This window comes from Pantherophis guttatus, chromosome 11, assembly GCF_059756535.1.
Source record: "Pantherophis guttatus breed Tessera chromosome 11, ASM5975653v1, whole genome shotgun sequence".
NCBI classification, from domain to species: Eukaryota; Metazoa; Chordata; class Lepidosauria; order Squamata; family Colubridae; genus Pantherophis; species Pantherophis guttatus.
The window spans coordinates 9,678,275-9,705,019 of NC_142073.1; the positions used below are offsets into that span (position 1 = coordinate 9,678,275).

The 26,745-nt window shown below is 39.8% G+C and overlaps 1 protein-coding gene across 18 annotated transcripts in view; it reads left to right on the forward strand.

Moving 5' to 3' along the window:
• ZNF536 (zinc finger protein 536) overlaps positions 1-22,927 on the forward strand; it is a 444,743-nt gene extending 421,816 nt beyond the window's left edge. For 14 of the 18 annotated variants that reach the window (XM_087877031.1, XM_060681614.2, XM_087877032.1 and 11 more), the window contains one exon: positions 21,122-22,927. Coding sequence is in view for 9 of the 18 variants with exons in the window: in XM_060681614.2 (XP_060537597.2) it covers positions 21,122-21,357 (236 nt within the window). In the remaining 9 variants the exon portion in view is untranslated. The remainder of the gene's footprint in view (positions 1-21,121) is intronic. The other 4 variants (XM_087877037.1, XM_087877038.1, XM_087877036.1 and 1 more) reach the window with 1 other exon arrangement.
• The last annotated feature ends 3,818 nt before the right edge of the window (positions 22,928-26,745 follow it).

Genomic DNA, 26,745 nt, shown 5'->3' on the forward strand with positions numbered 1-26,745 from the left:
TTTGGGTCCCCCCTGCCCCCCCCATGCCTTTTTTCCAAGATAATTGAGTATCATAATGGTGGGAAGGAATCACGGCCGTCATTTGCTGCCTGTCAGATCTCAGAACTCATCTTCATGTCATCAGTCACCATTGAATCGGTGTGTCATTTTTTCCCAGCCTTCAGCACGGCTCGTTCACATTCCGTTCATTATCTCCAGCCCCGACCGAGCCCCCCCTCCTTCCTCCTCTTTCTCCCTCTTCAAACCCCCCCCTCCACAACCCCTTAAATGCATCTTTGTGCGACTCTGAGTCGTCTGATTATGAATCGATGATCATGTGGTGTAAGAGAGATAGATGGCTTTTAGTTCCATCTTGTCTTCTCTAATTGTAAAATATTAGTTACATTAGACTGTGTCTTTTGATTAATGGAACTTATTTGGAGTGGCCTGTCCCAGCCCTCCCCCTTCTAAAGTCCTCCACTGACTTTTGAGAATTGAGTGATTTCACTTAAAGCAGACAAATAGGTTCTTTAGCAAGACGATAGCTAATATCAGGAGCAAAGGAGGCCGGGGAGACGGAGTTTCTCTGTGTGCGAATTTGGGGGGGAAGGGGGGGGAGGAGGAAGGATTCTTCTCTGATTAAACATACGGGCCATTTATGAATACATATGCATCCATGCTCATTTGCAAAATCCAGCAATTTTCTTCCCTGGCTAGGATAACAGGGGACCTACGCAAGAGTGGGTTCTACTTACTTATTTTATTTTACTACCGGTTCGCAACGGGACCGCGTGAAGCTTCCGCGCAGGCGCAGAAGCTTCTTGATGACGTCGGAGTCGGTGGGTGGAGCCTCCCACCAGTTTTACTACCGGTTCTATAGAACCGGTCTGAACTGGGGGCAACGGCTGCGAGGATTTCAAATGGAATTAATCCGAGAGAGATGAATTAAAAGTATCTTAGGGTGAAGATAACCGGTGTGTTGACGCTTTGATATACTGTCCATCAAGTAGAGATGGACAGTATGTAGAGACACGCATACACACCCACACACCCACACTGATTTACACAAACACACAATGTTATCTCAAACTCCCTCTTATTATACTTTACACAGGATACGCCATCAACAAAATGCCTCTTTCCCTGTATCTCTGGCACTGTTTAAACATACGCCTTAGACTTGTCCTGTAATACAGGATTTATCTTATTTGGCACTATTTACTTAAACATGAGTCTTATGATAAAGTCCTTGCTGTACAATTGGAATGGCGTTGGGTAATACTCCTTTATTATAAGTATCCCCGCTCTATCTTTCAGTGCAAATTCAAGGACATGTTCACTTTCAGGCTATCAGTTCAATTAGGAAAAGTCTATTTGCTGTCAATGTCTATATCTCATACCAAAAGAACGCACCAGTTCATAAACAAATCAAGGCTCTCTCTTTCCCCCCCACCCCAGCTTTCAACAGAACACATTAGAACGCCTTTGAATTATACACAAAGAATTCAAAACAACAACAGCGAAGCAAAATCTCAAATCTTTTGGTTTGGTTTGGTTTTATTTCCAACTTCCAGACTGAATTTGGACGGTTATTCTTTCATAGCAGTCATAATATTACGACTTTTGTCTTTTACTCTTAGCATTTGTTAAAAAAAATAAATAAATGCATTTAGATATTATCTTTATTGGGGGTTTAAACTTGCATTGGATTCTATCTGTAGAGTTCCCAATAGAGTTGATGGTATTTCCCTTTGATGTTGGCAAAAATACTAAAACTTCTATTTTTTTTTTTAAAATTAGGATCGCTTAGAATATACTGATATTCTGAATTAATTAGCCATGGTATCCAAACACTATCATTTTCATACCCATTCATTTACCCTTATGAAAGATATATTGACTCTGTGAATGAGATGGGCCTTTCTTAAATATGACAAATGAAAAAAGAAAGAAAGAAAGAAAGAAAGAAAGAAAGAAAGAAAGAGAAGGAAGGAAGGAAGGAAGGAAGGAAGGAAGGAAGGAAGGAAGGAAGGAAGGAAGGAAGGAAACTTCTGAGCTTGCTATAGAATATTCTACAAGCAGGGATATCCAACCTTGGCAACTTTAAGATCTGTGAACTTCCAACTCTCAGAATTCCCCAGCCAATATGGCTGGCTGGGGAATTCTGGGAGTTGAAGTCTAGAAGATTTCAAGTTGCCAAGATTGGACACCCTTTTTCTATAGTGATAATTTTAATCTTCCAAAAGAGCTGCCTCTATTATATTTTACATATTATTTATTTGGCCAAGTGTGGTTAGGAACACAAGGAATTTGTCTTCCTTGTCGTTCAGTGTACTCACAAAACAACAACAGCATCAAAATATAATGATACTAAATACTAAATACTAATAATATTAAATACTAAATACTAATAATACTAAATACTAAATAATAATAATACTAAAATAATACTAAATACTAATTATTGCTCATAATTACCAAATAAAGGAAAATTCAAGGGGATATAATAGGGGATAATTTCTGGCAATGATTACTTTTTTGTTTTTGATAATGTTCACACCCTTTCTTCCCATGCCTTCCCTTCAACATATTCAGCATTTTTCCTCCTGACTGTAATATGGTTCAAATAGTGGGATTGCATTTTTTTTCAGACAGCAAATTTCTCCTTTGTTATGCAAGAACCTCAATAAATGAAACTTTAATATAATTCTGTGTACAAAGCTATGCAGACATAAAAATCAACCATGCATAGAAACCACTGCTGTCTGGGAAGTTTGTTTTTTTAAATCTTAAAAAAAATAAAACCCTTAGTGTTTTTTTTTAAAAAAGAAACTCAAAAGTCTATCATCTTTTTAAAAGGAAAAACATAACTAACACTGTGAAATGGCAATTACTACACCCACCCTTCTCCAAAGTTATTTTTAAAGACTGTTTCATCTTCTTTATCTGGGATAAATCAACACAATTCACCCCATTTTGGGGGAATCAGCATTGCAGTGTGCTTTTGACACAGGCAATCCTTAGCAAATCAAAACTCTCGTTTATCACCAAAACCTGCGTTCGATTTTAGAGTTACAGGCTAGAATTGTTTGTGGAATGGATGGGTTACAAAATGGCTTGAAAGGCCTTGATCATGGATGCTCAGACCTCTGACATCTGAATGGTTATTTTTTTCCCCCCCTCTAAAACACCGATTTAGGATCAGTCAACACCTTGAACCGTAAACTCAAAGCAAGGGCTTGTGTAACAAGAGAGAGAGAGAGAGAGAGAGAGAGAGAGAGAGAGAGAGAGAGAGAGAGAGAGAGAGAGAGAACAATGGATGGATGGATAGATGGATGGATGGATGGATGGACGGACGTCTCACCCAAAATAACCAAAGTTGCTATGTTATGTGAATGCTGGCCTTAGGTCTTTCTTTGTTCTGATTTAAGCATGAAGCAGAAACCAAGGGTCATTCATGGATTCATTGGGTGTATAGGGCCACTAGAGGTGGAGCTCTCGCCTCACAATCAGGAGACTGTGAGTTCGACCCTAGGTAGAGGAAGATATTTCTCTCTCTGGGCACAATGAGAATATATCTGCTGAATAAAACTCTGCATTGGCGACAGGAAAGGCATCTGGCCAGTAAACACTCACCTCCATTCAGTTGCCCCAACTCCACCCTGATGCGAGGGATTACGGGGTCATTATAAGAAAAAAAAAAGTTGGGTGTGTAGGGCCACCCAACTCAAACAGTGTAACTCTAGGCAATGTACAACCAAAACAAAACATAATAATAAAATAAAAAAAAAGTTAACCATACAACGTTGAAACAAACTTAAGAGTAGAGCATGCAAAATCAAACATGATAATTAAAAAGCAAAAACAGGATTCATCGTCTTATGAACCAGGATCAAAGGCATCACTGCCTACTAGTCACTTGTATACGGTGGATGGAAGTTATGTCCTGATAGCTCCATGAAAACTATAATATATACGCATAAAACTAATTGTTTGGTCTGCCCAAACAATGCTCAGAGAGGTGAAGTTAGGAGAAGACGAAGATTTACTTACTTATTTATATGTAGTCGTGTGGCTGCAAAGAAGGCGATATGTAACTGAGAACCGATATATAATGGGATCTGATCATTCTTTCCTATTTTGCTTTGGTCTCGGTCTTCTGTTCAATTCTTGCTCCACTGTAACATAGTCAGAAAAAGGGAACAGAAATGATGAGCAGACTAGATACCAAAACATCTGCAGGAAGATTGAAGGAAACCAAAGATTGGTGTTGGAAAAAAAGACAGCTAAGAAGGCATATGATAGCCCCTTTCAAATACTTCTATGGAAAAGTTTAATAACCAGATTCCTGAATATAAGGAAGCAAACATTCAAAGCTACTTTGAAGGCCAATTTCTTGACCTCTTTTGAATTTCCTTTTAAACTTTGATCAATTTTCCAAAACTACCAAGAGCCTTGGTAGTACAGTGGTCTAAAGCACCCTGTTATTAAGACCAGCTGCCTGCAATTACTGCAGGTTCGAATCTCGCCAAGGCTCAAGGTTGACTCAGCCTTCCATCCTTTCTAAGGTAGGTAAAATGAGGACCCAGTTGTGGGGGCAATAAGCTGACTTTGTATAAATATACAAAAGGATGAAGGCTATTGCTTAGCGCGTTGTAAGCCGCCCTGAGTCTCCGGAGAAGGGCGGCATATAAATCAAATTAAAAAAAAAACATGGTGGCACTTCTTTTCTTTTTATAGAGACAAGGATGGGGTTTTAAGGGATTATTGCTTACCAAAATACATATCAACTCTATGAAAGCAGAGCTGACATGTATTCTGGTAGAGTCCTTAAACTCTAAGTACCTTTGAGGTCATCTTTATTTATTTTATTTGTCAACAAGTACGAGGAAACAAGTAACAGTATAGACATAGACATGGACACATGAACAAAAATTGGCACAAATAAAAGGAAATAAATAAGCAAAACATAGTCATAAACACATAAAATGAGTACATATAAATGGGAACAGTAGGACAGGGATGGTAGGCACGCTGGTGCGCTTATGCACGCCCCTTTAGGGACCTCTTAAGAAACATGAAAGGTCCACGGTAGACAGTTTAAGGTAAAAGGTATGGGGGTTAGAGAGACTAACAACAGGATCAGGTAGAGTGTTCCAGACGTTGACTACTCTATTGCAGAAGTCATATTTCCTACAATCAAGATTAGAGGAATTACATTGAGTTTGAATCTATTGATAGCCCTTATCTTATTACGGTTGAAATTAAAGTTCTCATTTACAGGTAGGACATTATGGTAAATGATCTTGTGTACTAAGCTTAGGTCGGAACGTAGACGGCGTAATTCAAGCCTAAAATTTCAAGCCTGATGGGATAGGAAATTTTATTTCGAGCAGAGGATTTGAGTACTCTTCTAGTGAAATATCTCTGTAAAATATCTTGCAGGGTTGGATTAAGCATTGATCCCTCATTCCTGTTGGAGGCAGAATTGGGAGGTCCACCTCTTCTTATGTTAACGACATCTTTTGATTAACAAGAACTTTGGAACAGTTTATGGCTGGGGAACCAATGTATGTCCTGCTGTTCAAAATCCATGCCATGGAATCCTATGGAGGACCACTTAACATGTCCTCCAACGCTTAGCGTCCCACTGTTGATGACCAATTGGAGAGCTGCTCAGTGGAAGAGGAGGGTGCAACTGAAAGGAAGTGAAACCAGGGGTGGTATTCACTTATCTTCACTACCGGTTCGGAAATGTGAGCGTGCACCCTCTATGCATGCACAGAGTGTCAAAAAAGGGACGTGATTATGTCCGGGAGAGTGGGTGGAGCCTCCTGCAGCCGCCGCTACCGATTCGCCCGATCCGGATAGTACTGTCTTGAGTACCACCACTGAGTGAAACCCACGTCCTGGGAGAATCAACAAAAGCGATTCCCGTTCACTAGCCTATTGCTCTTACTTAAAAGAGCCCATAATTTGGGATGGTTGCACACTCAATCATATGTAAGGCTTCAGAATGCACAGGCTATATTTTTTTTTTTTTTTGAGGCCAGATGGTGCCGTGTGCTTTACTGCTTATTCCTTCTGCGGCTTCTCATATGCACGGCTGATGTGCATCCTGAATTCTTTGTGTCTTGCTAAAATCTCTAATCTAAAACAGGCAATCAAGCACAGAGACGGCGATTCAGAAAGCACAGCCGTAGCTTTTAAAGAAAGAGGTGGAAGGGAGGATGGGTGGAAGGAGGTGAACAAATCAGCAGTTAAGAAGCAGATGTTTGCTGGGGGAAAAAACAAAACAAAACGCAGAGGTTATCAGAAATAGCAAAATTGGGACAAATATATACAATTAGGCAACCTCACATATTTCTGTCCCAGACAAGGTGACTATTGATTGAAGATTCCTGAGTAATCTTCTGGAACAAGATCGTACAGACGGAGATGCCCAAGGAGAGACACAAGTACGCAGGCGTACACGTACGCACATAGGCAAACACAATTTGAAAAGAGATTCCTTTTCATACTTTTTATATTGCTTTACTCAGGAAACATATTACACCGTCGGGCGGCTACACCATTTCAGCCTCGGTTCCTTTTTATTTATTTATTTGTTTATTTGGCATTGATATCCATTTGGAAGCAAGGCCACCTTCGGAGCGCAATTGCCTTGACGGAGAGGAAGGAAGGGACCAGGGGGAAAAACAAACAAATAAATAAAAGAGTTGTTATAAAAATTCTCCATCTCTCTCTCCATTTCTTTCTCCATCTCTCTCTCTCTCTCTCTCCCTCTCTCTCTCTCTCTCTCTCTCTTTCTGTCTCTGTCTCTGTCTCTATCTCTCTCTCTCTCTCTCTCTCTCTCTCTCTCTCATTTTCTCTTTTCCCTCCTTCCCCATTTTTTTAAAACGATTTTTGCTTTCGTTAAATATTTTTTATTTTATTCCATAGCTGGCATTTCTGCTTCTGAAAGCATCTGAAAGTCATTAGAGATTCTCCAGTCTATCAGGTGCTGATATAAAGGAGCTGAGCAGGATTTGAAGCAAGACATGGGGCATTTTTCTCCTATGGTGTGTATGAGTATGGGTGTGCGCATCACTGAAGAGCAAATCCAAAACATTCGGCAAATGAATGATATTAGCAACACCGATAATAATGTGAAAAGCCTGCCTCTTTTCCTTCCCCCCCCTCCTCTCCTGAGCACTCGCTTCCTCCCTCGTTTCTAAGAGAATGGCTTTGCCGGCGGACGTGGGTGAAACAGTTTTACTCACAGATGGTAGTTCTGGCATCAGATGGAATTTATATAACAGTAATTCTGATACTCTGCCAAAATACTACTGAAAACACCAGGGAGATAGTACGAGGCAAGTCATGTGGCTTTGCCAAGCTTGTTGTGGGAAGGTTTCTTTCTTTCTTTCTTTTTTCTTTTTTGGAGTAGGGGGAGGGGGGTTGTAGGGAGGAGGAGGAGGAGGGAGAGGAAAAAATCCCTTTCACATTCTCCTTTTTTTTGGTATGTTATGGTTTTAGCCTAAAGGGCCAGAAATGGCACTCAACTTTGCCACAAGCAAAAAATTGTCTCTCTCTGTCTCTCTTACAAGAGAGCTTCCCAGATGTTGAAGCTGCTGGCAGGAGATGGGGAAGAGGCAGAAGTGCCCTTACATGGCTTCTGAGGGTATCTCTGGCTTTACATGGATGAATGATGAGAAGGTTCAAAGATGGCGGCTGTAGTGTTTTCAAAGGAGAATGTTTTCCAGGGTACTAGGCTAAGTTCATTGACCTCTTCTGGCACAAGTCAATGAGGACTGTTTTTTTACATCATCATCATCATCATCATCATCATCATCATCATCATCATCATCATCATCATCATGATTATGATTATGATTATTATGATTATTTAATCTTCAATTCATTTCACTGTCTGGGACTGGTAAAAACTTAACAGTTCAAGTCCTAACCAAGAACCTAAGAGCTATTAAGGTAACATCTGAGTATATAGGCAGTTCCGAGTAAGAGGGTATTGCTCCAAGGACTTCTTTTACTATTGGTACATCCATTGATTTCTTCCTCCACAGTCGCTGAACTTCAATTTGCAGATCACAGTATTTCATTGTTTTTTTTCTAGTTGTTTCTCTTCAATTCATGTTTCATTAGGTGGTATTATTATTATTATTATTATTATTATTATTATTATTATTATTATTATTATTATCTCTTTTAGTCATTAAACATGAAACTCACTCAACTGATCATTTAAAAATGTGACACAAATACCATTGACTGGTGCTAATGGTTAATATGGATTGCTGCCAGCGTCCTAGGGATCAACCAAGTATCTTCTTAAAATATATGAAGTTCCGAGTAGCGCAGTTTTTTGAAGTTCCGCTGGTGTTATTGCAGGAAGCTGCAATTTCTTGATGTGTTTTGTAAAATTCTTGGACATGGTACCAAGTGCCCCGATGACAATGTTACGTGTTTCATCCATAATTGTGCACTTTCGATGGCCAGGTCGTGATATTTTGTGATGATGATGATGATGATGATGATGATGATGATGATGATGATGATCATCATCATCATCATCATCATCATCATCATCATTATCATTATGTGCACAACAATGTAAAATCACAGCTGCCAATTCCGTTAGCTGGCGTTAGTCTCCATATGCATTGAACTTTTCCTAAGAACCTGGTATTCCCAATATTATTATATCTTACAGCCTTCAGGCCACAGACCAGCACCAATACAGTGTTTCTTGACCAGCCTGTAGTAGAGATGCGTAGGTAGATCTCCTCAAATACCAAAACATTGGATCTCGTCTCCATGTTGTATTATACTAAAGAGGAGGAGCGAAAGGCCTCAGACTTGAGGTGCCCCACACTATAGGATCTTTGACCTTGACCTCTCACCCTTCACCCACACCAACTGGGACTTGGCAGAGAGAAAGGAGGAGAAGCATTGTCTCGGCCTCTCAAAATCCAAGGGCATCGTTCATTCCCGCAAGTCAAAATCACTCCTTGCTTTTCTTCAAAGGTCTTTTCATTCAGGCAAGGCAGATGTGGGCAACTTATTTGAAGGTTTCGTGTAACCTTCAGCCTTATTACAAATGTCATTGGCAGGCAATTGGTGCATAACAGCTAGGCAAAGAAAGGGCTGCTCCTTCTACTAGAGCAAATGGAATGAATTTAGGACACAATCAGTGGAGCCACCTTGGAGCTGAGACTCCAGATTCAATATCTGGAAACCATTTTCTGAGAAATGGTTTATGGCACGGGAAAATATTCCAAAATCATTTGAAGAGAAACACATAGCCATATTATATGCTGTTACAACAAAACTTCTCTGCTTGCCCTTTCTTTGGGTTCTTCCAATGCGCCATAAAATCAGGGTCCAATCAGGGTTGAACTGAATACAGAATAAGGGAGTTGGAAGAGATCTTAGATGTCTTGAAGTCCAATTCTATGCTCAAGTAGGAGACCCTGTACCATTCCAGACAAATGGTTGCCCAATGCCTTTCTGAAAACCTCAGAGATAGAACACCCAAAAGTTCCAGAGGTAATCCACCAATTCGACTGGTTAATTGTTCTCACGGTCAGGAAATTTCTCTTTAATTCTAGGTTGGCTCTTTTCTTGATGAGTTTCCACCCGTTGCTTCTTGTCCTGCCCTCAGGTGCTTTGGAGAATGGGTCTATCCCCTCCTACATGTGACAGCACTCAAATATTGGAAGACTGCTCTCATGTCACCCCCAGCCCTTCCCTTTGTTAAACAAATTTAGTTCTGAAATGGATCTTTCTGTTTGCTATGCTGTGTCTACAAGAAAGCCTTTCCGGCTACGTTCCCGAGATGAGAAGAAGCAGTGAAGCATTATGAAGGTTTTATATTTTAAAATAGTTCAAATACAGCATGTTCTCTCTCTCTCTCTTTCTCCCCTCCCTCCCTCCCTCCCTCCCTCTGTTAATCTCAGGGTAATTCTCAACATCTCCACCACATTTCGTTAAATGTTAAAAACCAGAATGAAGCCACTTATTTGTTCTTCCCGTCCTTCTACCTGTGTTGTAAGAACCATTTCAACCATCCAGGAGACAGTGTTCCAATATCTCAGGGGCTGCCCCAAAGAAGAAGGAGTCAAGCTATTCTCCAAAGCACCTGAGGGTAGAACAAGAAGCAATGGGTAGAAACTAATCAAGGAGAGAAGCAACTTAGAACTAAGGAGAAATTTCCTGACAGTTAGAACAATTAATCAGTGGAACAACTTGCCTCCAGAAGTTGTGAATGTTCCAACACTGGAAGTGTTTAAGAAGATGTTGGATAACCATTTGTCTGAAGTGGTGTAGGGTTTCCTACCTAAGCAGGGGGTTGGACTAGAAGACCTCCAAGGTCCCTTGCAACCTGTTAGTCTAGTCTAGTCTAGTCTAGTCTAGTCTAGTCTAGTCTAGTCTAGTCTAGTCTAGTCTAGTCTAGTCTAGTCCTATTCTATTCTATTCTATTCTATTCTATTCTATTCTATTCTATTTCCAAGGTAACCTTTCCCCTCAGATGCAAAAGTTACTCTTTTTGCTCTAGTTTGGCCAATAGAACTTTATAGAATATTGTTATTGAGTGAGCAGGATTTTTTTAACACCTCTTTGGTTATCCCTGGGAAACGTTCTCATCCTAAAAGCTCCTGAAAACTTTCATTATGGGAACGCAGTCAGTAGGAGCCATTTCAATGGGTCTACCAATAGGGGAGAGGGTTTAATCCCTCCTCCCCCTTTTGAAATGTATATTGTGAGACTCATAAAGCAGAATAGCTTCATCAAAGCCATTATTGTATATTGGACAAATGCATTTATTCAGCATTTTCCACCATCCATATTATTATGTTCCTGCTTTAGGGCCATTCTGGACTACTGGGTAATATATACAGTATTTGAGAATATTTGCTGCGCAGAATAAAAATATGCCAGAAGTTTATTGAAGAGAGGGATGGGAAATCTAAATGCACAGCAGTAGTCACTAGCCACATTATCGCTTGTTGTAATGTGGTGCCAGATTTGGAAAACGGGAACAGTTCCCAAAGACCTTCTTATTTACCATTATGCTTTTGAACTTCATCCCTGGCTTTGGGACACGGAATCACAGGTAGAAGTATTGATGTTCCCCTCACAAATGGTGGGAAGTTGAGGAAATGGTTGACCTACAAGGTGAATAAGTCATCCGAAATGTCTTGTTTAACTCCTTTTCTATGTACTGATCTCACCCTGTGAATTCCTCTATTGCGTTTTTATTTCTTTTTGTTATTCCTTCAGATGGGCTAGCTAGACAGTTACAGATCTGTCTTGAAGATTTCTGTGAAACATTTGGTAATGAGTGCGTAACGGCTTACATTTCCCTTCTACCTCATACAGTCAGATTATTGATTTTGTTCTCACAGTTTGGAATTCTTATAGGAGAACCCATTTGTTGGTGGTCCCCTTCTAAAATTTCTTCAGGAACAGATGTACTAAATACATCTAGTACATCTAGTACATCTAGATGTACTAGATGATGATGATGATGATGATATCTATTCATTCATGTCCATCTCTTAGTGATTCCATGGGCCAGGTCTCTCCACATCATCTGGGGTGACCTGATAGCAGTGTTCCAATATCTCAGGGGCTGCCACAAAGAAGAGGGAGTCAAACTATTCTCCAAAGCACCTGAGGGCAGGACAAGAAGCAATGGGTGGAAACTAATCAAGGAGAGAAGCAACCTAGAACTAAGGAGAAATTTCCTGACAGTTGTAACAATTAATCCGTGGAACAACTTGCCTCCAGAAGTTGTGAATGCTCCAACACTGGAAGTTTTTAAGAAGATGTTGGATAACCATTTGTCTGAAGTGGTGTAGGGTTTCCTGCCTAGGCAAGGGGTTGCACGAGAAGACCTCCAAAGTCCATTCCAACTCTGTTATTCTATTCTATTCTATTCTATTCTATTCTATTCTATTCTATTCTATTCTATTCTATTCTATTCTATTCTATTCTATTCTATTCTATTCTATTCTATTCTATTCTATTCTATTCTATTCTAATTGCTTTAAGTTTTTCTATGTTCTGGCTGGTGTCAGCTTTGAGGGCATTCTTTCTAATTTAGTTTATTGTCACTTCCTCAACTGTGCTGTTGATCAGATGTGTGGCTTCGTTCAGTGCCAGAATTCTCAACTGCATCCATGCTACTTGAAAAATTCTCTGCATTGAAATCCTCACCTCTAAAAAGCATGAGGAAAAACTGGTTGATAGCATAGATGTTTCGTTCAAGTGATCTGTGCTGTTATAGGAACTTCCATTTGAGTTTCTGAAGTCACCTTACCTTGTGCCAAATCACTACTTAGCCATGCTTGATGCTTTTTTAGAAATGGGTAACCTGGTGCCTCCTAGCTATTTGTGACGATACATCCCACAGCTCTTTGCCTTGGGCAAATCACATTGATTTATGTGAACTTCAAAACATCTGGAAAGCAAATTGTGACTGAATGTTTTCCTTCTGGGACGAAACTTCCAAATAATTTTGAGTACTGCCAAAATAATCCTGATAATAACTAGAAGAAGAAAGAAAGAAAGAAAGAAAGAAACCTAGGGGGTAAATTTTGCATTTGTCCGCACGTTTCTAATTTATTTATTTGCTGGTTTACATTGTATTGAAAAGAAATACTGCTGCAAGAATAACCTACGCAAAAAATTGGAAGCAAGAAAAAATACCAAGTGAAACAGAAGTAATAGGGAAAATTTTAGAATGCGCTGAAATGGATAGGTTAACCAAAGAATTACAAGAAAGAGAAGAATCAGACTATTATAAAATATGGAATAATTGGTATAATTGGTTAAAAATCAGAAATATACAAAAAATATAGGGGAAATATTACCGATTTAAATATATATAAATAATAAAAAATGTTATTAGATTAAGGAGAGGTGAAGGAATATATCATAAGTAGAATTGTAGAACGTCACTCTGAAAAAATGCTTAAGAAGAAATTACACTCTTTTTGTGTATATGTTGTATAAATGGTTGTTGTGTATATGTTACGTATGTCTTTTTTAATATTTATATTCAATAAAAACTACTTTTACATAAGAAAAGAAATAGATATCCTCTGGGCTTTGATTTATTGCCCCTTTGATAGCTTTTAATGCTTACGGCAGGACAATCCTTATTTCTTGGGTCTTTCTCTGAATCTTAGCATCAATGAATGTTTGCAAGTGTGATACGTTTTCTATTTGCATCTGCTTGTGCAAATAACATCCACACAAATACACAAAACAATAAAACACAGCATAGCGGGATGAGCAGAAGGCTTTTTGAGTAATGGGCTATTGGCATTTTTTCTTTGAAATTACCGTTTCTTGCTGTTTTGGGAGCGAGCCATGATTTTGCTGCTATTAGTACACCCGTAACAATCTGGAATTAATTCCTCATCTCAGCCATATGACTGTTCTAATGGTCTTTTTTACACTTCTGAACAAACCCTACATATGTGCCTTTTAATATGACAAAGATTAGGGTTTTTTTTCCTGGTGTAATGGGATCTGGAATTTGGACCCAGACCAGGTATTCATTATAAAAAAGGCAGAATTAATTTACCTTGACCATGGAGATAAACCACCTTTAATGTTGATTACCTTTACTGTCTCTCATATGTAGGTAATTTAGAATTTAGAATAACAGAGTTGGAAGGGACCTTGGAGGTCTTCTAGTCCAACCCCCTGCTTAGGCAGGAAACCCTACACCACTTCAGACAAATGGTTATCCAACATCTTCTTAAAAACTTCCAGTGTTGGAGCATTCACAACTTCTGGAGGCAAGTTGTTCCACTGATATTTCTTTGTTGTGCGTTAAAATAATGGCTGCTTATTGATACCAATAAATTAGTAAGTATTAGAATTACAGGAGGTGATCTGTTGAGTCTCATGAAAATTTGGATGCAATTCAGAGATGGATGTATGCCCTCGATTATTTTCTCCTCCATGAAGAATTTTCTCAGGTAGACCATTATGGATTCTGAAGATTCCCAAGAATACAATGAATTCTTTCATCAAAAGAAAGATCCATTGGTATAAATAATAGATCATGTTGATCAGAATGAATTTCAATTAGTCATCTAGCTATCTAAAATAGACAGATGCAATTATACATCAGTTCATGGGTGGTCAGTGACTGATAGCAACATAATTTTGGCAACTTTCATTGTAAACTTCATATTAGAACTTCCCTGCCACTTAACTTTGTTGTTGTTGTTGTTAGTTGCGAAGTCGTGTCCAACCCATCACAATCCCATGGACAATGTTCCTCCAGGCCTTCCTGTCCTCTACCATCCTCTGAAGTCCATTTAAGCTCATGCCAACTGCTTCAGTGACTCCATCCAGCCACCTCGTTCTCTGCTGTCCCCTTCTTCTTTTGCCCTCCATCGTTCCCAGCATTAGGCTCTTCTCCAGGGAGTCCTTCCTTCTCATTGGGTAGCCAAAGTATTTGAGTTTCATCTTCAGGATCGGGCCTTTTAAAGAGCAGTCAGGGTTGATCTCCTCTAGGACTGACCAGTTTGATCACCTTGCAATCCAAGGGACTCACAGGAGTCTTCTCCAGTACCAGAGTTCAAAGGCCTCAATTCTTTGGCGCTCAGCCTTTCTTATGGTCCAACTTTCACAACCATACATTGCAACTAGGAAAACCATAGCCTTGACTATACACACTTTTGTTGGCAGGGTGATGTCTTTGCTTTTTAATATGCTGTCTAGATTTGCCATGGCTTTCCTCCCCAGGAGCAAGCGTCTTTTAATTTCTTGGCTGTAGTCCCCATCTTGGAGCCCAGGAAAATAAAATCTCTCACTACTTAACTAGTAGTCATCAAATCATTTATGTAACTATAGTTGTAACAGCCTCTTTCTGACTCTTTATAAAAAATGGTCTTTCTATCTATCTGTCTGTCTGCCTTCCTGTCTCTCTATCAGATGATGGATGGATGGATGAATGGATGGATGAAGATAGATTAAATAGATAAATATGAACTCCCTAATTATTTGATTGTGCAGAATCAAGGACCTGGAATCTGCAAAGGGAACGATCTCGTATTCAAGAGTAGATAGGAAGAACTTAAGTCTTAAATACATTCTATATGCATTGTGAGTTCAATAATGCTGCCACTAAGAAAACATCAGATTATCACCTTAGATGTCTTTGGTATGTAAGTTTGAGACCTATACTTGTCTTAGTTCTGTTTAGCATCAGCACAAAGAGGCATGTTCTTTTTTCATGGCATTCATAATCTATGGATTATTGCACACATTATTTTGTCTAATATGTCATATTTTTTTGCAAATCTTTTCTTGTAATCATATTTAAATCTGTAGTTCTGAGCTTCAAAATTCTGTCTCTGCTAAGATGAGTTTCTTACAAGCATACAGCAATTGGAACTTCATCTTCAGACTGTGCCATTCTTAAATGTGATGCAATTTTGGGCTCAAAGAAAAGTATCAAATTATGTTTAAAAAGTGTGTGCATGTAAATAGATATTTAAATATGGATCACTGATCACTGATAAAAGCTGAAAGCAGGGATATTATTTACGTACCTCTTCGGTACATTCCCTGTGATGCTTAATTGCATTCACAAACCAGGGCAGATGAGACCTCCTTGAAATGATCAAAGGAATGTTTTTTTTTCTGAATTTATTTCTGCAGCAATCCACCTAAAATGGAAAAAGATGAATGAAATTGCTTTGAAAGGGCTATGACCAAATGTGTCAAGTAAACAGCCATGACTTCTTGCTAGGATGTGGAATTGTTGGGGAAGGGTCTTTCTCCAAAACAGAAACTCCATTTTGGAAAGAGAGTTGGGCAAGGGCATGCCTTCCGTGCATGAGCTTTGCACATCCGCGCACCTTCCTTGCATGTGCCCGACTTTGAAAAGGTGGCAAATAGGATGGCATTACACCAGGGCGGGTGGGCAGGTGTGCGGGCTCACTGCTATAGGTTCGCCCGAACTGGTATGAATCGGTACAAACCGGCTGAATACCACCTCTGTTTCTCATGTTTGCGTAGTCCCCTGATGCTTGGACTTTCTGTAACTAGCATAATCTACTGCTGATTTCCCTTACAGCAGGGATCCCCAACTCCCGGTCCATGGAATGGTACCAGGCCATGGCATGCCAGAAACCGGACCACACAAACAAGCGAAGCTCTACCCTCGTGATGTAGGCAGCACGCGACACCCCACACAGCCCTTGGGTCCCCAGAAAGACCTCTCTCCACGGAACCAGTCCCTGGTGCCCAAAAGGTTGTGGTGATGCTGCCTTACAGTCTCTTCCAAATGGCTGCAACGTAACATCCTAGCTACTCTATATGTGATCTACTACGTCTTGAAAAATAGGAGCCCACAGCTCCCCAACTACCATCTGATAAAAATGGTATAAATTACTTGCCTCCTTATCTATGCCTGGTTATTTTAAGATCTTGCAGCCCACAACCAGTTTTGAGCAGTAATTAATGGCCGGTGTTACCCAGGAGAAATGGGCACTCCACTCTGGCCCCTAGTTACGAGCCAATTGCAGATTGTTGTTATCTTCCGTAACACAGAAGATCTCCAGGAATATTTTTTTTATCCCCTTTTCTTGTGCGAACTGGTGCTTCAACAACGCACCACACTTCTATCGCTCTTCTACTTTTTGACCCTCACTGCGTATACATATCTATATATTATTCATACCGGATTAAAAATTGATGTGCTCTTTACTGCTGTGGCAGAGCACAGTGACAATACAAATTAAGTTATTGTGTACTTAACTTTTCACAATGTGAAATTTGATGGCCCCCCCAAAAGTTGGGGATAGGAAAAAAACAACAACAACAACCGAGTGGAGAGTTAATGCTTTCCTGCTCATTTAAGACAGTCAAATTAATCAGCAACAACTGCCATACATTTGTGCGGATAGTTGTCTTCGGATGCCTTTGTAACGTGGGTGGGGGAATGTGAAATACCAATGCTGAAGTCTTAAGGATACTTCTTGGGAAAATATGGGGCTCAATTCCAAGTAGAGGTGCAAAGGAAAACATTTAGGGTTATGATAAAGTACTGCTTAGTTATCTAACCCTCCCACTTCCCCCCAAAAAAAACTTCTGGGTAAATGCTTAACAAATTACAGCTAATCTGGAATAATGTTTGCTCTTGATTAAGCCTGCTCACTCAATGGTAGTCACTGGCATCAATTAGCTAGATCTAGAAGGCTGGAAATAAATATTGAAAAATACAAATAGAAAACAAAAATTGCTTTTTAGAGCAGGCCACCAAAAGAGGGTTGGGTAAATTTTTAATCCATAGTGGAACTTTATTTATTTTGCACTTTGTTTATTAAGTTGCTGAGTCGTGCATTTTGGATGAGTTGTAGACATAGAAGTTTATTTTAATTTCTAAGCCTATTCCAAGACTGAAAACATCTCCAAAATAACCACAACATCAGATGAGTTCAATTGGATCAGCCCCCATCCCCCCAACTACAAAAACTAGATATATTAATACTACAGTTCAGATGTAGTGAAGGATGGGAGGGAACTTGAGAGCCTTGGTGGCACAGCAGACTAAAGTGCTGTTAAGTAACACCAGCTGCCTGCAATTACTGCAAGTTCAAATCTCACTAGGCTCAAGGTTGACTCAGCCTTCCATCCAACTGTTTATGATGTTACTTTCCCCATGTTCTTTTGCAACTATATTTGTATTTCGGTCTGTGACCGCAAATAAAAGTCATTATTATTATTTCAGTTTATTATGATATAACCTTCATAACCATACTCAACTTTAATAATGAGAAAACTGTAATTCGATGAAAAATGAATTAACATATGAATGAAAGCAGATGAAATGGAAATGAATCAGAAATAGACAACCTCTTATCCTAAAGCCAAGAGATCAATCAATCAATCAATCAATCACTCAAAACAGAGCTGGAAGGGACCTTCAAGGTCTTCTAGTCCAACCCCCTGCTCAAGCAGGAGACCCTGTACCATTTCAGACAAGTGACTGTCCAGTCTCTTCTTAAAAACCTTCAGTGATTCAGCACCCACAACTTTTGATGACAAGCTGTTCCACTAGTTATTTGTTCTGTTAGGAAGCTTCTCCTTAATTCCAGGTTGGTTCTCTCCTTGATTAGTTTCCATCCATCAAGATATCACCTTTGGAAAGAGTAAAAAATGGTGTATGGTTGCATAAGCTTGGCAAGCCATAGTTTAACGTGGAGTTGTTCCCTGTCTGTTTTGGAGATGGACATGCAGTTTACAAAAGGCACTAATTCTTCCTTTTTCAAGAAAATTCCATCCATGGAACAATTTCATCTAGGAAGAACTTTTATAACCTTTATAACAGCTTCCCTTCAGAAATTGGGGATGCTCCATCACTGGAGGCTTTTAAGAAGAGGCTGGACAGTCACTTGTCTGAAATGATATACGTAGGGTGTCCTCCTTGAGCGAAGGGTTGGACTAGAATATCTCCAAGGTCCCTTCTCTCTCTTATTTTGTTATGTTAAGCTCCAGCTTGCTAAGCTTATGTGTATTACCTTGAGCTCCTGAATGAAAAGATGGAATAGGAACAGTGGTGAGATTCTGCTGGTTTAATAACCAGTTCGGTGATTGCGTATTTCAGGCGCTCATTGAGTCATTATTGAGTCTGTCCTCTGCCCCTCTATAACTGTCTGGTTTGGTTCTGCAACCCAACAAGACAGACACCGACGTCAGAGGATAATTAGATCTGTAGAAAAAACAATGGCTACCAACCTGCCTTCCATTGAGAACCTGTATACTGCAAGAGTAAAACAGAGGGCTGTGAAAATATCTACAGACCCCTCACATCCTGGACATAAACTGTTTCAACTCCTACCCTCAAAACGACACTATAGAGCACTGCACATCAAGACAACTAGACACAAGGACAGTTTTTTCCCGAACGCCATCACTCTGCTAAACAAATAATTCCCTCCACACTGTCAAACTATTTATTAAGTCTGCTTTACTATTAATCTTCTCATCATTCCCACCACCCATCTCCTTCCACTTATGACTGTATGGCTATAACTTTGTTGCTTGGATCCTTATGATTTATATTTATTGTTTCCTAATTATTTGTTCCCTATGACTATCATTAAGTATTGTACCTTATGATTCTTGACGAACGGATCTTTTCTTTTATGTACACTGAAAGCATATGCACCAAGACAAATTCCTTTTGTGTCCAATCACACTTGGCCAATACAAAAAAAAAAAAAGCTATTCTATTCATGTGAAGTTTTGACTAAACTAAACTTCCGTGTTAACTTCTGGGGACTAACACAGCTGAGGTGTGGCAATCCACTCTGCCGCACGAATCAGCTAAGAGGATAAGGTAAGTAAGGCACATAGGGGTGGGTGCAGCTGATCATCGGAGCGAACCGGTTCACTCCCAGCTGATCGTCAGAATTACCGGTACACACAAATTGGTCTGAACCGGCTGAATCCCATCCCTGAATAGGAATCAAATAAATATAGAAGTGAGGAGGTTCATTCTTCTCTGTAACATAGTTGTGAAGGATATGCTTCCCTGCATCTGCGCAGAGAGCCCAAGAAGGAACAAAGGCAGATAACTCTTCCTCATGTGTGGGAAATAGATCGGGTTGTCCAATAGCCTTGGCGTTTTATGTAGATGGTCAGGCATATTTATTTATTCATTCATTTCAGCAAATTAAAGTAAGCTAAGTGCATTTGACCTCAGATGGCCCCGGTTTAAGTTAATTTGAGAGACAAAGCTTATAATGTTCCGGTAAAACACTTCAACCAGCTTCCCAGCATAGTTGAAATTGAAATGTGATTGCTGAAACATAACCTCTCAAGCCAGATACATGAATTTTTAGGCTGGCCCAGAATAATCTCAAAGAAAATGTGGTCCAGGCGAGAAGCAAACATACGAAAGGACTGCCCTGTGTATTAGAACATAGCTCTTTGTCTTCCTGCACAGACAATTTCTATCTATCCGGGGACAAAGAAATTGGAGGTGGCAAAACCATTTTACCGAATGATTTTCAGGAAGAAGAGAAATTCTACAATAGCTCTCAAAGATTAAGTACGTTATTAGTAGTACATCTGGCATAGCTTTTTTTTTTTCTTCTTTCTCCCAGGATTGTGAGCCAGGGAAATTTGTGTTTCTTCACAACACTTTTTGGATAAGCTCAGCACAAGCCAAATCCATGCTAAATTAGCGTAGAAATGTCCATAGTGTTATGGTCTTCGCTTTCCTACCGTTTGCATTTTTGAATGTTGTAGTGTGTTATTGGTTGGCTTTATTGCTCTCTACTTTGGGATTACTTCTCGGTTAGAATTGTCTCGAAGGTTCTTGTAACAATAAAATGACATTGTTGCATGTGGAAAAGACCCTGATGTAGGGAAAGATTGAATGCCAAAGGAGAAGGGGGTGGTAGAGGATGGGATGGTTAGATAATATCACTTGACGCAATGAACCTAAATTTGGGCAAACTCTGGGGGATTGTGGAGGACAAGGGAGGCTGGCATGCTGTGGTCTATGGGATTGTGAAGAGTTGGTCATGATTTAGCTAACTGAATAACAACAAAACATGATGGTCTCTGTACCCCATTGTCCACCTGGCATGGTAGCCCATCAGTTAGATGCATCTTCCAGTTTCCTTCCTGATTAATGGGTGTCATGGAAGGGAGGGGCAAGGATCAAGCATGGCTGCAAAGTGAGAAGGTTCCTAAACCATGATATGGATGCTTACTTTTGTCTGCCATAGAGAACCCAAACCCCAAAGGAGAAGGCAGAGGGTGAGATGGTGAGATTGACACAATAGACATGAATTTGGGCCAACTCGGAGGGACAGGGGAGGACAGAGGGGGTCTAGCGTGCTATGGCCCATGGGATCAGACGCAACTTAGTGACTGAATAACAACAATTAAAGCTGCATGTGAAACTGAGGACCTGGGTGAAGAGGGGACAGGCAGACAGTGGCCATGTATAAACCTAGACTAAGAAGCAATGATCAGCTCAAAAAAACAGGTGTATGAAAAACGGAGAGGCTCTATTCTACACTCTTCCTCTACAGAAAAGTAAAAAAAAAAAAAATGTGAGCATCAACTAATCTGATCTTTGTCTGTTGCACAGGTCACAGGCCTTTCCAGTGCAGATACTGCCCTTACAGTGCCTCTCAGAAGGGAAATCTGAAGACCCACGTTCTCTGTGTCCATCGCATGCCTTTTGACAATAGCCAGTACCCTGATCGCAGGTTCAAGCGCTCCAGAGTTGACTCCGAGACTTCCGGGACTTTAGAAGAACCTTCCGCCATCAAACCCGGCAGCTCAGCGGAATTAACCGAGGAAGGCAGCAAGTCTCACGAATAAATGCAACCGGACCGCTCAAACTTTGTGCACTGCAATATTTACTTTACAGTCTTACGACACGCATTGGAATCACAGAATGCGGGCTTAAAATAGCCTTCCATGGACAGCCTTTCCTTCCACTTGTGCAAATGCTCAGAAGCATATACAAACACACACACACACACATACACAAACACACCCCTGTAAGTATGTATGTATGTACTGTATGTATGGTGTGGGGGGGAAGCAGGATGGGGGCATCCGTTCTTTGAAAATGGCTGTTCGCCGGTTAGCCGGCGATCAATACTTCCAACCAAGTAAGTGGCTCTTAAATCAAATGGGTGTATCCTCACACCCTCAAAATTGAGGACATTGCAAGATTTTTTTTAAGAAAGAAAGAAAGAAAGAAAGAAAGAAAGAAAGAAAGAAAGAAAGAAAGAAAGAAAGAAAGAAAGAAAGAAAGAAAGAAAGAAAGAAAGGACATTTCCAATGTGAATATGGATGGGTTGGTTTTTTTTCCCCCCAGCAATAGTGCTCTTACCAGGAACAATAAAATGGATACCATTGGATATCGATTTCCCGTGGCCTTGAAGATGGTGGGAATGTGTATGTGTGTGTGTGAGGGGTTGTGTTTTCAGTGCTGAAAACACCTTTTTAATATGACACCAACCGCTGTCATTTGCCTAGCATAATAATGAGACGTGTGGGTTGACTGAAATGGTGCCAGGCTGACCGGAGCTGTCACTGCAGAGAAAATCAATTTGGCTGCACTACAGGAGAAATTCTAGATTGTCCATAAGCCACGGTCAGTCCTGACCTATATTGAAAAGGATTGTGCTTTTACGTTTTAATTTTCAAAAGATACACACCGACACACACACAGGCAGACCTACAGACACACCCATCGACAGCCGACCAGATAAATTAGTGGAATTTAGAGTGGGGGGGGGGGAATATTTTAACCAATAAGAAGCTGTTGATCTATTGTATACTTTCTTTGGGGCTGGGGTGTGATTCCACCTCCCCCCAACTCAACCTGCGTATTGATGGGAAAATGTTTTTTTCCTCCTCCTTCTTGTCTTGTTCCTTTGTAACAAAATAGGTTGCTAGAGAGGGATTTAGAGATGTCTATTGAAGAACATGGTTAGGGCAACTAGTTAGCCTTATTTAGAGGAGAGATCAGTGCAGATAACTAGTTCTTCCATAAAAAAACTTGAATGAAGAAGTCCCACATCAGATTCGTTTTCATAGAAGCTTATTTCTTCTTGTCAATAAGCAGTTTGGTATTTTGAGAAAGGTTTTTGGGATTATTGGTTTGTTTTTTGAGAAGAAAATTTCCCGACCATTTGATTCTGAACTATGAATTTTGTCTTGGCTGAAAAAGAAAAAAAAAAAAAGAACAAAAATGTATGGAGGGGAAGGGTTAGAAATATTTCTTGTTTTTTCTAAGGGAGGGGAAAGGCATGTTCTATATTTTTTTGCAAATTTTAGCTTTTTCTACTAATTGGCCCCTCCAAATTGAATCCTGTTGCTTCTCATCTAAGAAGCTTTGGGTGTAATTTTAATAGAAGTCTTCAATGGACAGGGGGGGGGGAAACAAAGGGAAAGAAAGAAGAAAGAATTAAGCAAGACAGTTATAAGTTATTTACGGCTTCGGTTGGAATGACAAAATTATGGAGCCTTTTCAGGCAGTTTCTTTGTGAAGGGGTGCAATTGGTGTTGCTCCCAATGACAGACACGAGTATTCATTTCTCCTCAAAACAAAATCATTCAAGAAAGAAAGAAAGAAAGAAAGAAAGAAAGAAAGAAAGAAAGAAAGAAAGAAAGAAAGAAAGAAAGAAAGAAAGAAAGAAAGAAAGAAAGAAAGATGATATATCCTTGGAGGCTAAGGAGCACAGATTAAAACACAAGAGCCTTAAAAGACACTCCCCAAACAGCAAAAATGTAAATAAAATTCGTAGCAGTCCTGAGACTGAGAAAGTAAAGGGGAGGGGGGAAAGAAGAAAAGAAAGCTCTCAGGTTAATAAGGAATATTGTTTGCAAACTGTTGTCAGAAAAATGAAATCGAATACAACTGACACCCATCCTACTGACACTCCAGTTAAACTGAGGTTGCCTTGCATAGCTCCTGTGGTAAAGGGCAAGCTGTTTTTTTTTTTTTCTCATTTTAGCTTTAATTTTGATTTGTTTTTGTTTTTTTTCCTAGTCTAGTTCTCACTGCCTTACTTAAATCGAGTCGATCGACTGAATGCAACTGTTTCTTACGATCCCAAGGAAAGGATCGCGGTGTAAACAGAGGACTTTCTGACTGTAGTAAGCTTTAGGGTTTTAACTGCACTACTGTGTTTGGTGACTGTGATTCGGTCGCTTGCTTTCTTCGTGTCTTTGACGCCTTCAGTATCTTAGCAAGAAAAACAGAAAGAGGGAATAGAATAATAATAATAATATTTTTTTTTAAAAAAATCCCACATTCCATTTTCTTGCACTTTTTTGCAGCTCCTTTCATGGTTTCTGAGCATTTTCAGATACGACAGGCAATAATTCTGTTTGTGACACTGGAAACTTTACTTCCTGTTCTTTGTGATGTGTGTGTTGAATCCACTTAGTCTGGTGCTACTGTCCTCATTGTTTTTTGCCTCCGACGTTCCCCCATTTTTTTCCCACCCTGGAACATTTGTAACTTGGAATACAAACGAGTGACAGGAGCAGTGAAATACCATCAGCTTCTGAATATCATCATGCTTCTCATATCTAAACATGTCAAGTTTTTTCCTCTGTAACTTCTGTAGTCTGTGATATTGGTCAAAATACTGTCTACATTCCTAAGCAAAAGAAAAAGTATATATATATATATATATATATATATATATATCTTGGAGAGATTCTGAGATTGATAGAGTAGAGGGTTTTGTTGCTATGCTTGTAACAATTAGGAAAAAAAAACCTTTGTATTTAAAGTTTATTCTTGGTCATTATTTATTATTATAAGACATCAGTTGACAGAACTTTATTCTGGTATAGAAGTATTAAAAGTTGTTTCCCCTTGCCAGAAAATGACTGTTTTTATTTTATTTTCTTTCTGCTGTTAGAATAAAAATGTCTTTGAAGCAGTACAGTTTTATCCAGTGTTTTACGCAATAAAACTTCTGCCTCTGGGGAAATAAAGAGAAGGGTTTTTTTTTCCCCTCCCAATTTCTTTATGTTTATTAGAAAGTCACAGTTTTCCTTTCGCTTCTGTTTTGTACAATTTGGGAAAAAGGTAGGTAACAGTCAAGTCACAGTTGGGCCATTCAGTGACTTGCAAACTGTTCTATCTCATTTTTTTTTCCCCAGAATAAATCTATACAATATCTAAATCCGTCTCTTTATATAACAGGCACATAGTTATATCTTCATTAAAAGATTGTTGAAATTCTAGTACACGGTACCAATTTTTGCAACGCTGCGTCTGTATTACAGGAAAAAGAAATTGGATATTTCTGACATTGACAATTTTATGTAAAAGATACGTTTAGCTTTTGAAAATAAGGGGGTTGCTGTGCTGTTGCAGATAAATTAAACTCCCATCCATTGTAAAGCAATCTACGACGATAGAAAGTTGTAAAATCTTAGAGGCAGCTCACTTTTTTCCCTCATTTATCCTATACGTAGTCTGATTCAGTGATGGCTAACCTTTTTGCCAGGAGGGGGAACGGGGGGTGGGGTCACACGCATGTGTGCCCTCACCCATAATTCTATGCGCCCTGCCCTAACACATGCACGCGTGATCCCCCCATGCTCCCCCCACTCCTGGCACATGATGGCCCGGTAGGCCCGTTTTTCTCTCTCACCTGGCTCCAGAGCCTTTGTAGGAGTCTAGGGAGGGCGAAAACGGCCTTCCCCATCCACCCCGGAGACCCGAAACGGCCCATTTGCCAACTTCCGGTGGGACCAGAAGGCCCGTTGTTTGCTGTCCTCAGCCTCCAGAGCCTCTCTAGGAGTCTGGGGAGGGCAAAAATGGCCCGTTTGCCAACTTCCGGTGGGACTTGCATGCCCACTGATATGGCTAAGCGTGCCACCTGTGGCAAGCGTGCCATAGGTTCGCCATCACGGGTCTGATTTCTGTACAGGTACTCCTCGACTTACATTTAGTGACTCTTCAACCTTTACAATGGCACTGAAAAAGTGACTGATGACTGTTTTTTCACACTTATGACTGTTGCAGCATCCCCATGGTTACATGATCAAAATTCGGAAGCTTGGCAACTGGCATGTATTTGTGACGGTTTTAGATGGTTGATTGGTTAATCAAAAATACAGTACATTCTTCAATTTGATGCTTGGTGTCCAAGCATTACATGAAGTTGATTTGATTTGTTGTTGCTTCTACGTCCAAAAAAACCCCATCCTAAATTATGAAACTGAAGTTTGAACTTCAAAGTTTACATAATCCCATTCAATGCTGCAATAAATTTAGGATAAGTTATTTGGCTTCTGCCAACCTAGCAGCTCGAAAGAACATAAAAAATGCAAGTAGAAAAAATAGGGACCACCTTTGGTGGGAAGGTAACAGTGTTTTGTGCACCTTTGGCGTTAAGTCATGCCGGCCACACAACCACGGAGACGTCTTCGGACAGCGCTGGCTCTTCGGCTTTGAAACGGAGATGAGCACCACCCTCTAGAGACGGGAACGACTAGCACATATGTGCGAGGGGAACCTTTACCTTTACCTTTAAGTTATTTTTTGGGGGGGAGATTGAAGCCATTTAGAAATGGGGTATCTCCTATTTTGGAGCATATAAACATATGGTCAGTCAGTCTAAGAATTACCAATATGTGGAAGACCTGTTCAGAATTGTTTTCAGAAACAAAATTTTCAGTCCAGAACACAATTCAGTCATTGGGTTGGATGCAAATATAGAGTAGACTGATAAACATTGATGGGGATTAAATTAGTCAAGTCTAATTTCTCCAACTGCTTAAAAAGTTTATTCTGCACATGACTAGCCTGGTTCCAATCCATTGCAAAGAACATCCTTCATCAAAAGATGGAACAGCCATTAATCGAACCCGGAGTCCTGTTTAATTCAGCAGGGCTTCCATCCAAGTCAGCATGTCTAGTACTACAGCTTTACTCAGTTACGTTGTTGTTGTTTTTTTTTACCAAAATCGATTGAGCAATTGTGTAGTTTGAATGCCTGAAAGAATTCTTTCTACAAATAGAAAGACAAATTGACAAATGGTGTGGCATTCAACTTGAACACAATTTCTATTGTATTTAGTAAACGATCCTTTCTTACTAGAAAACTGTAAGTCAAAGGCAAATATAGTAGTTGGAAAAAGTGGGTAATTCCAGTTCCATTGTCCACCTGTTACATCTTTCTTGGTAGATTAAAACTGAATTTTAACCTTGCATGTTCAGCATGTGAC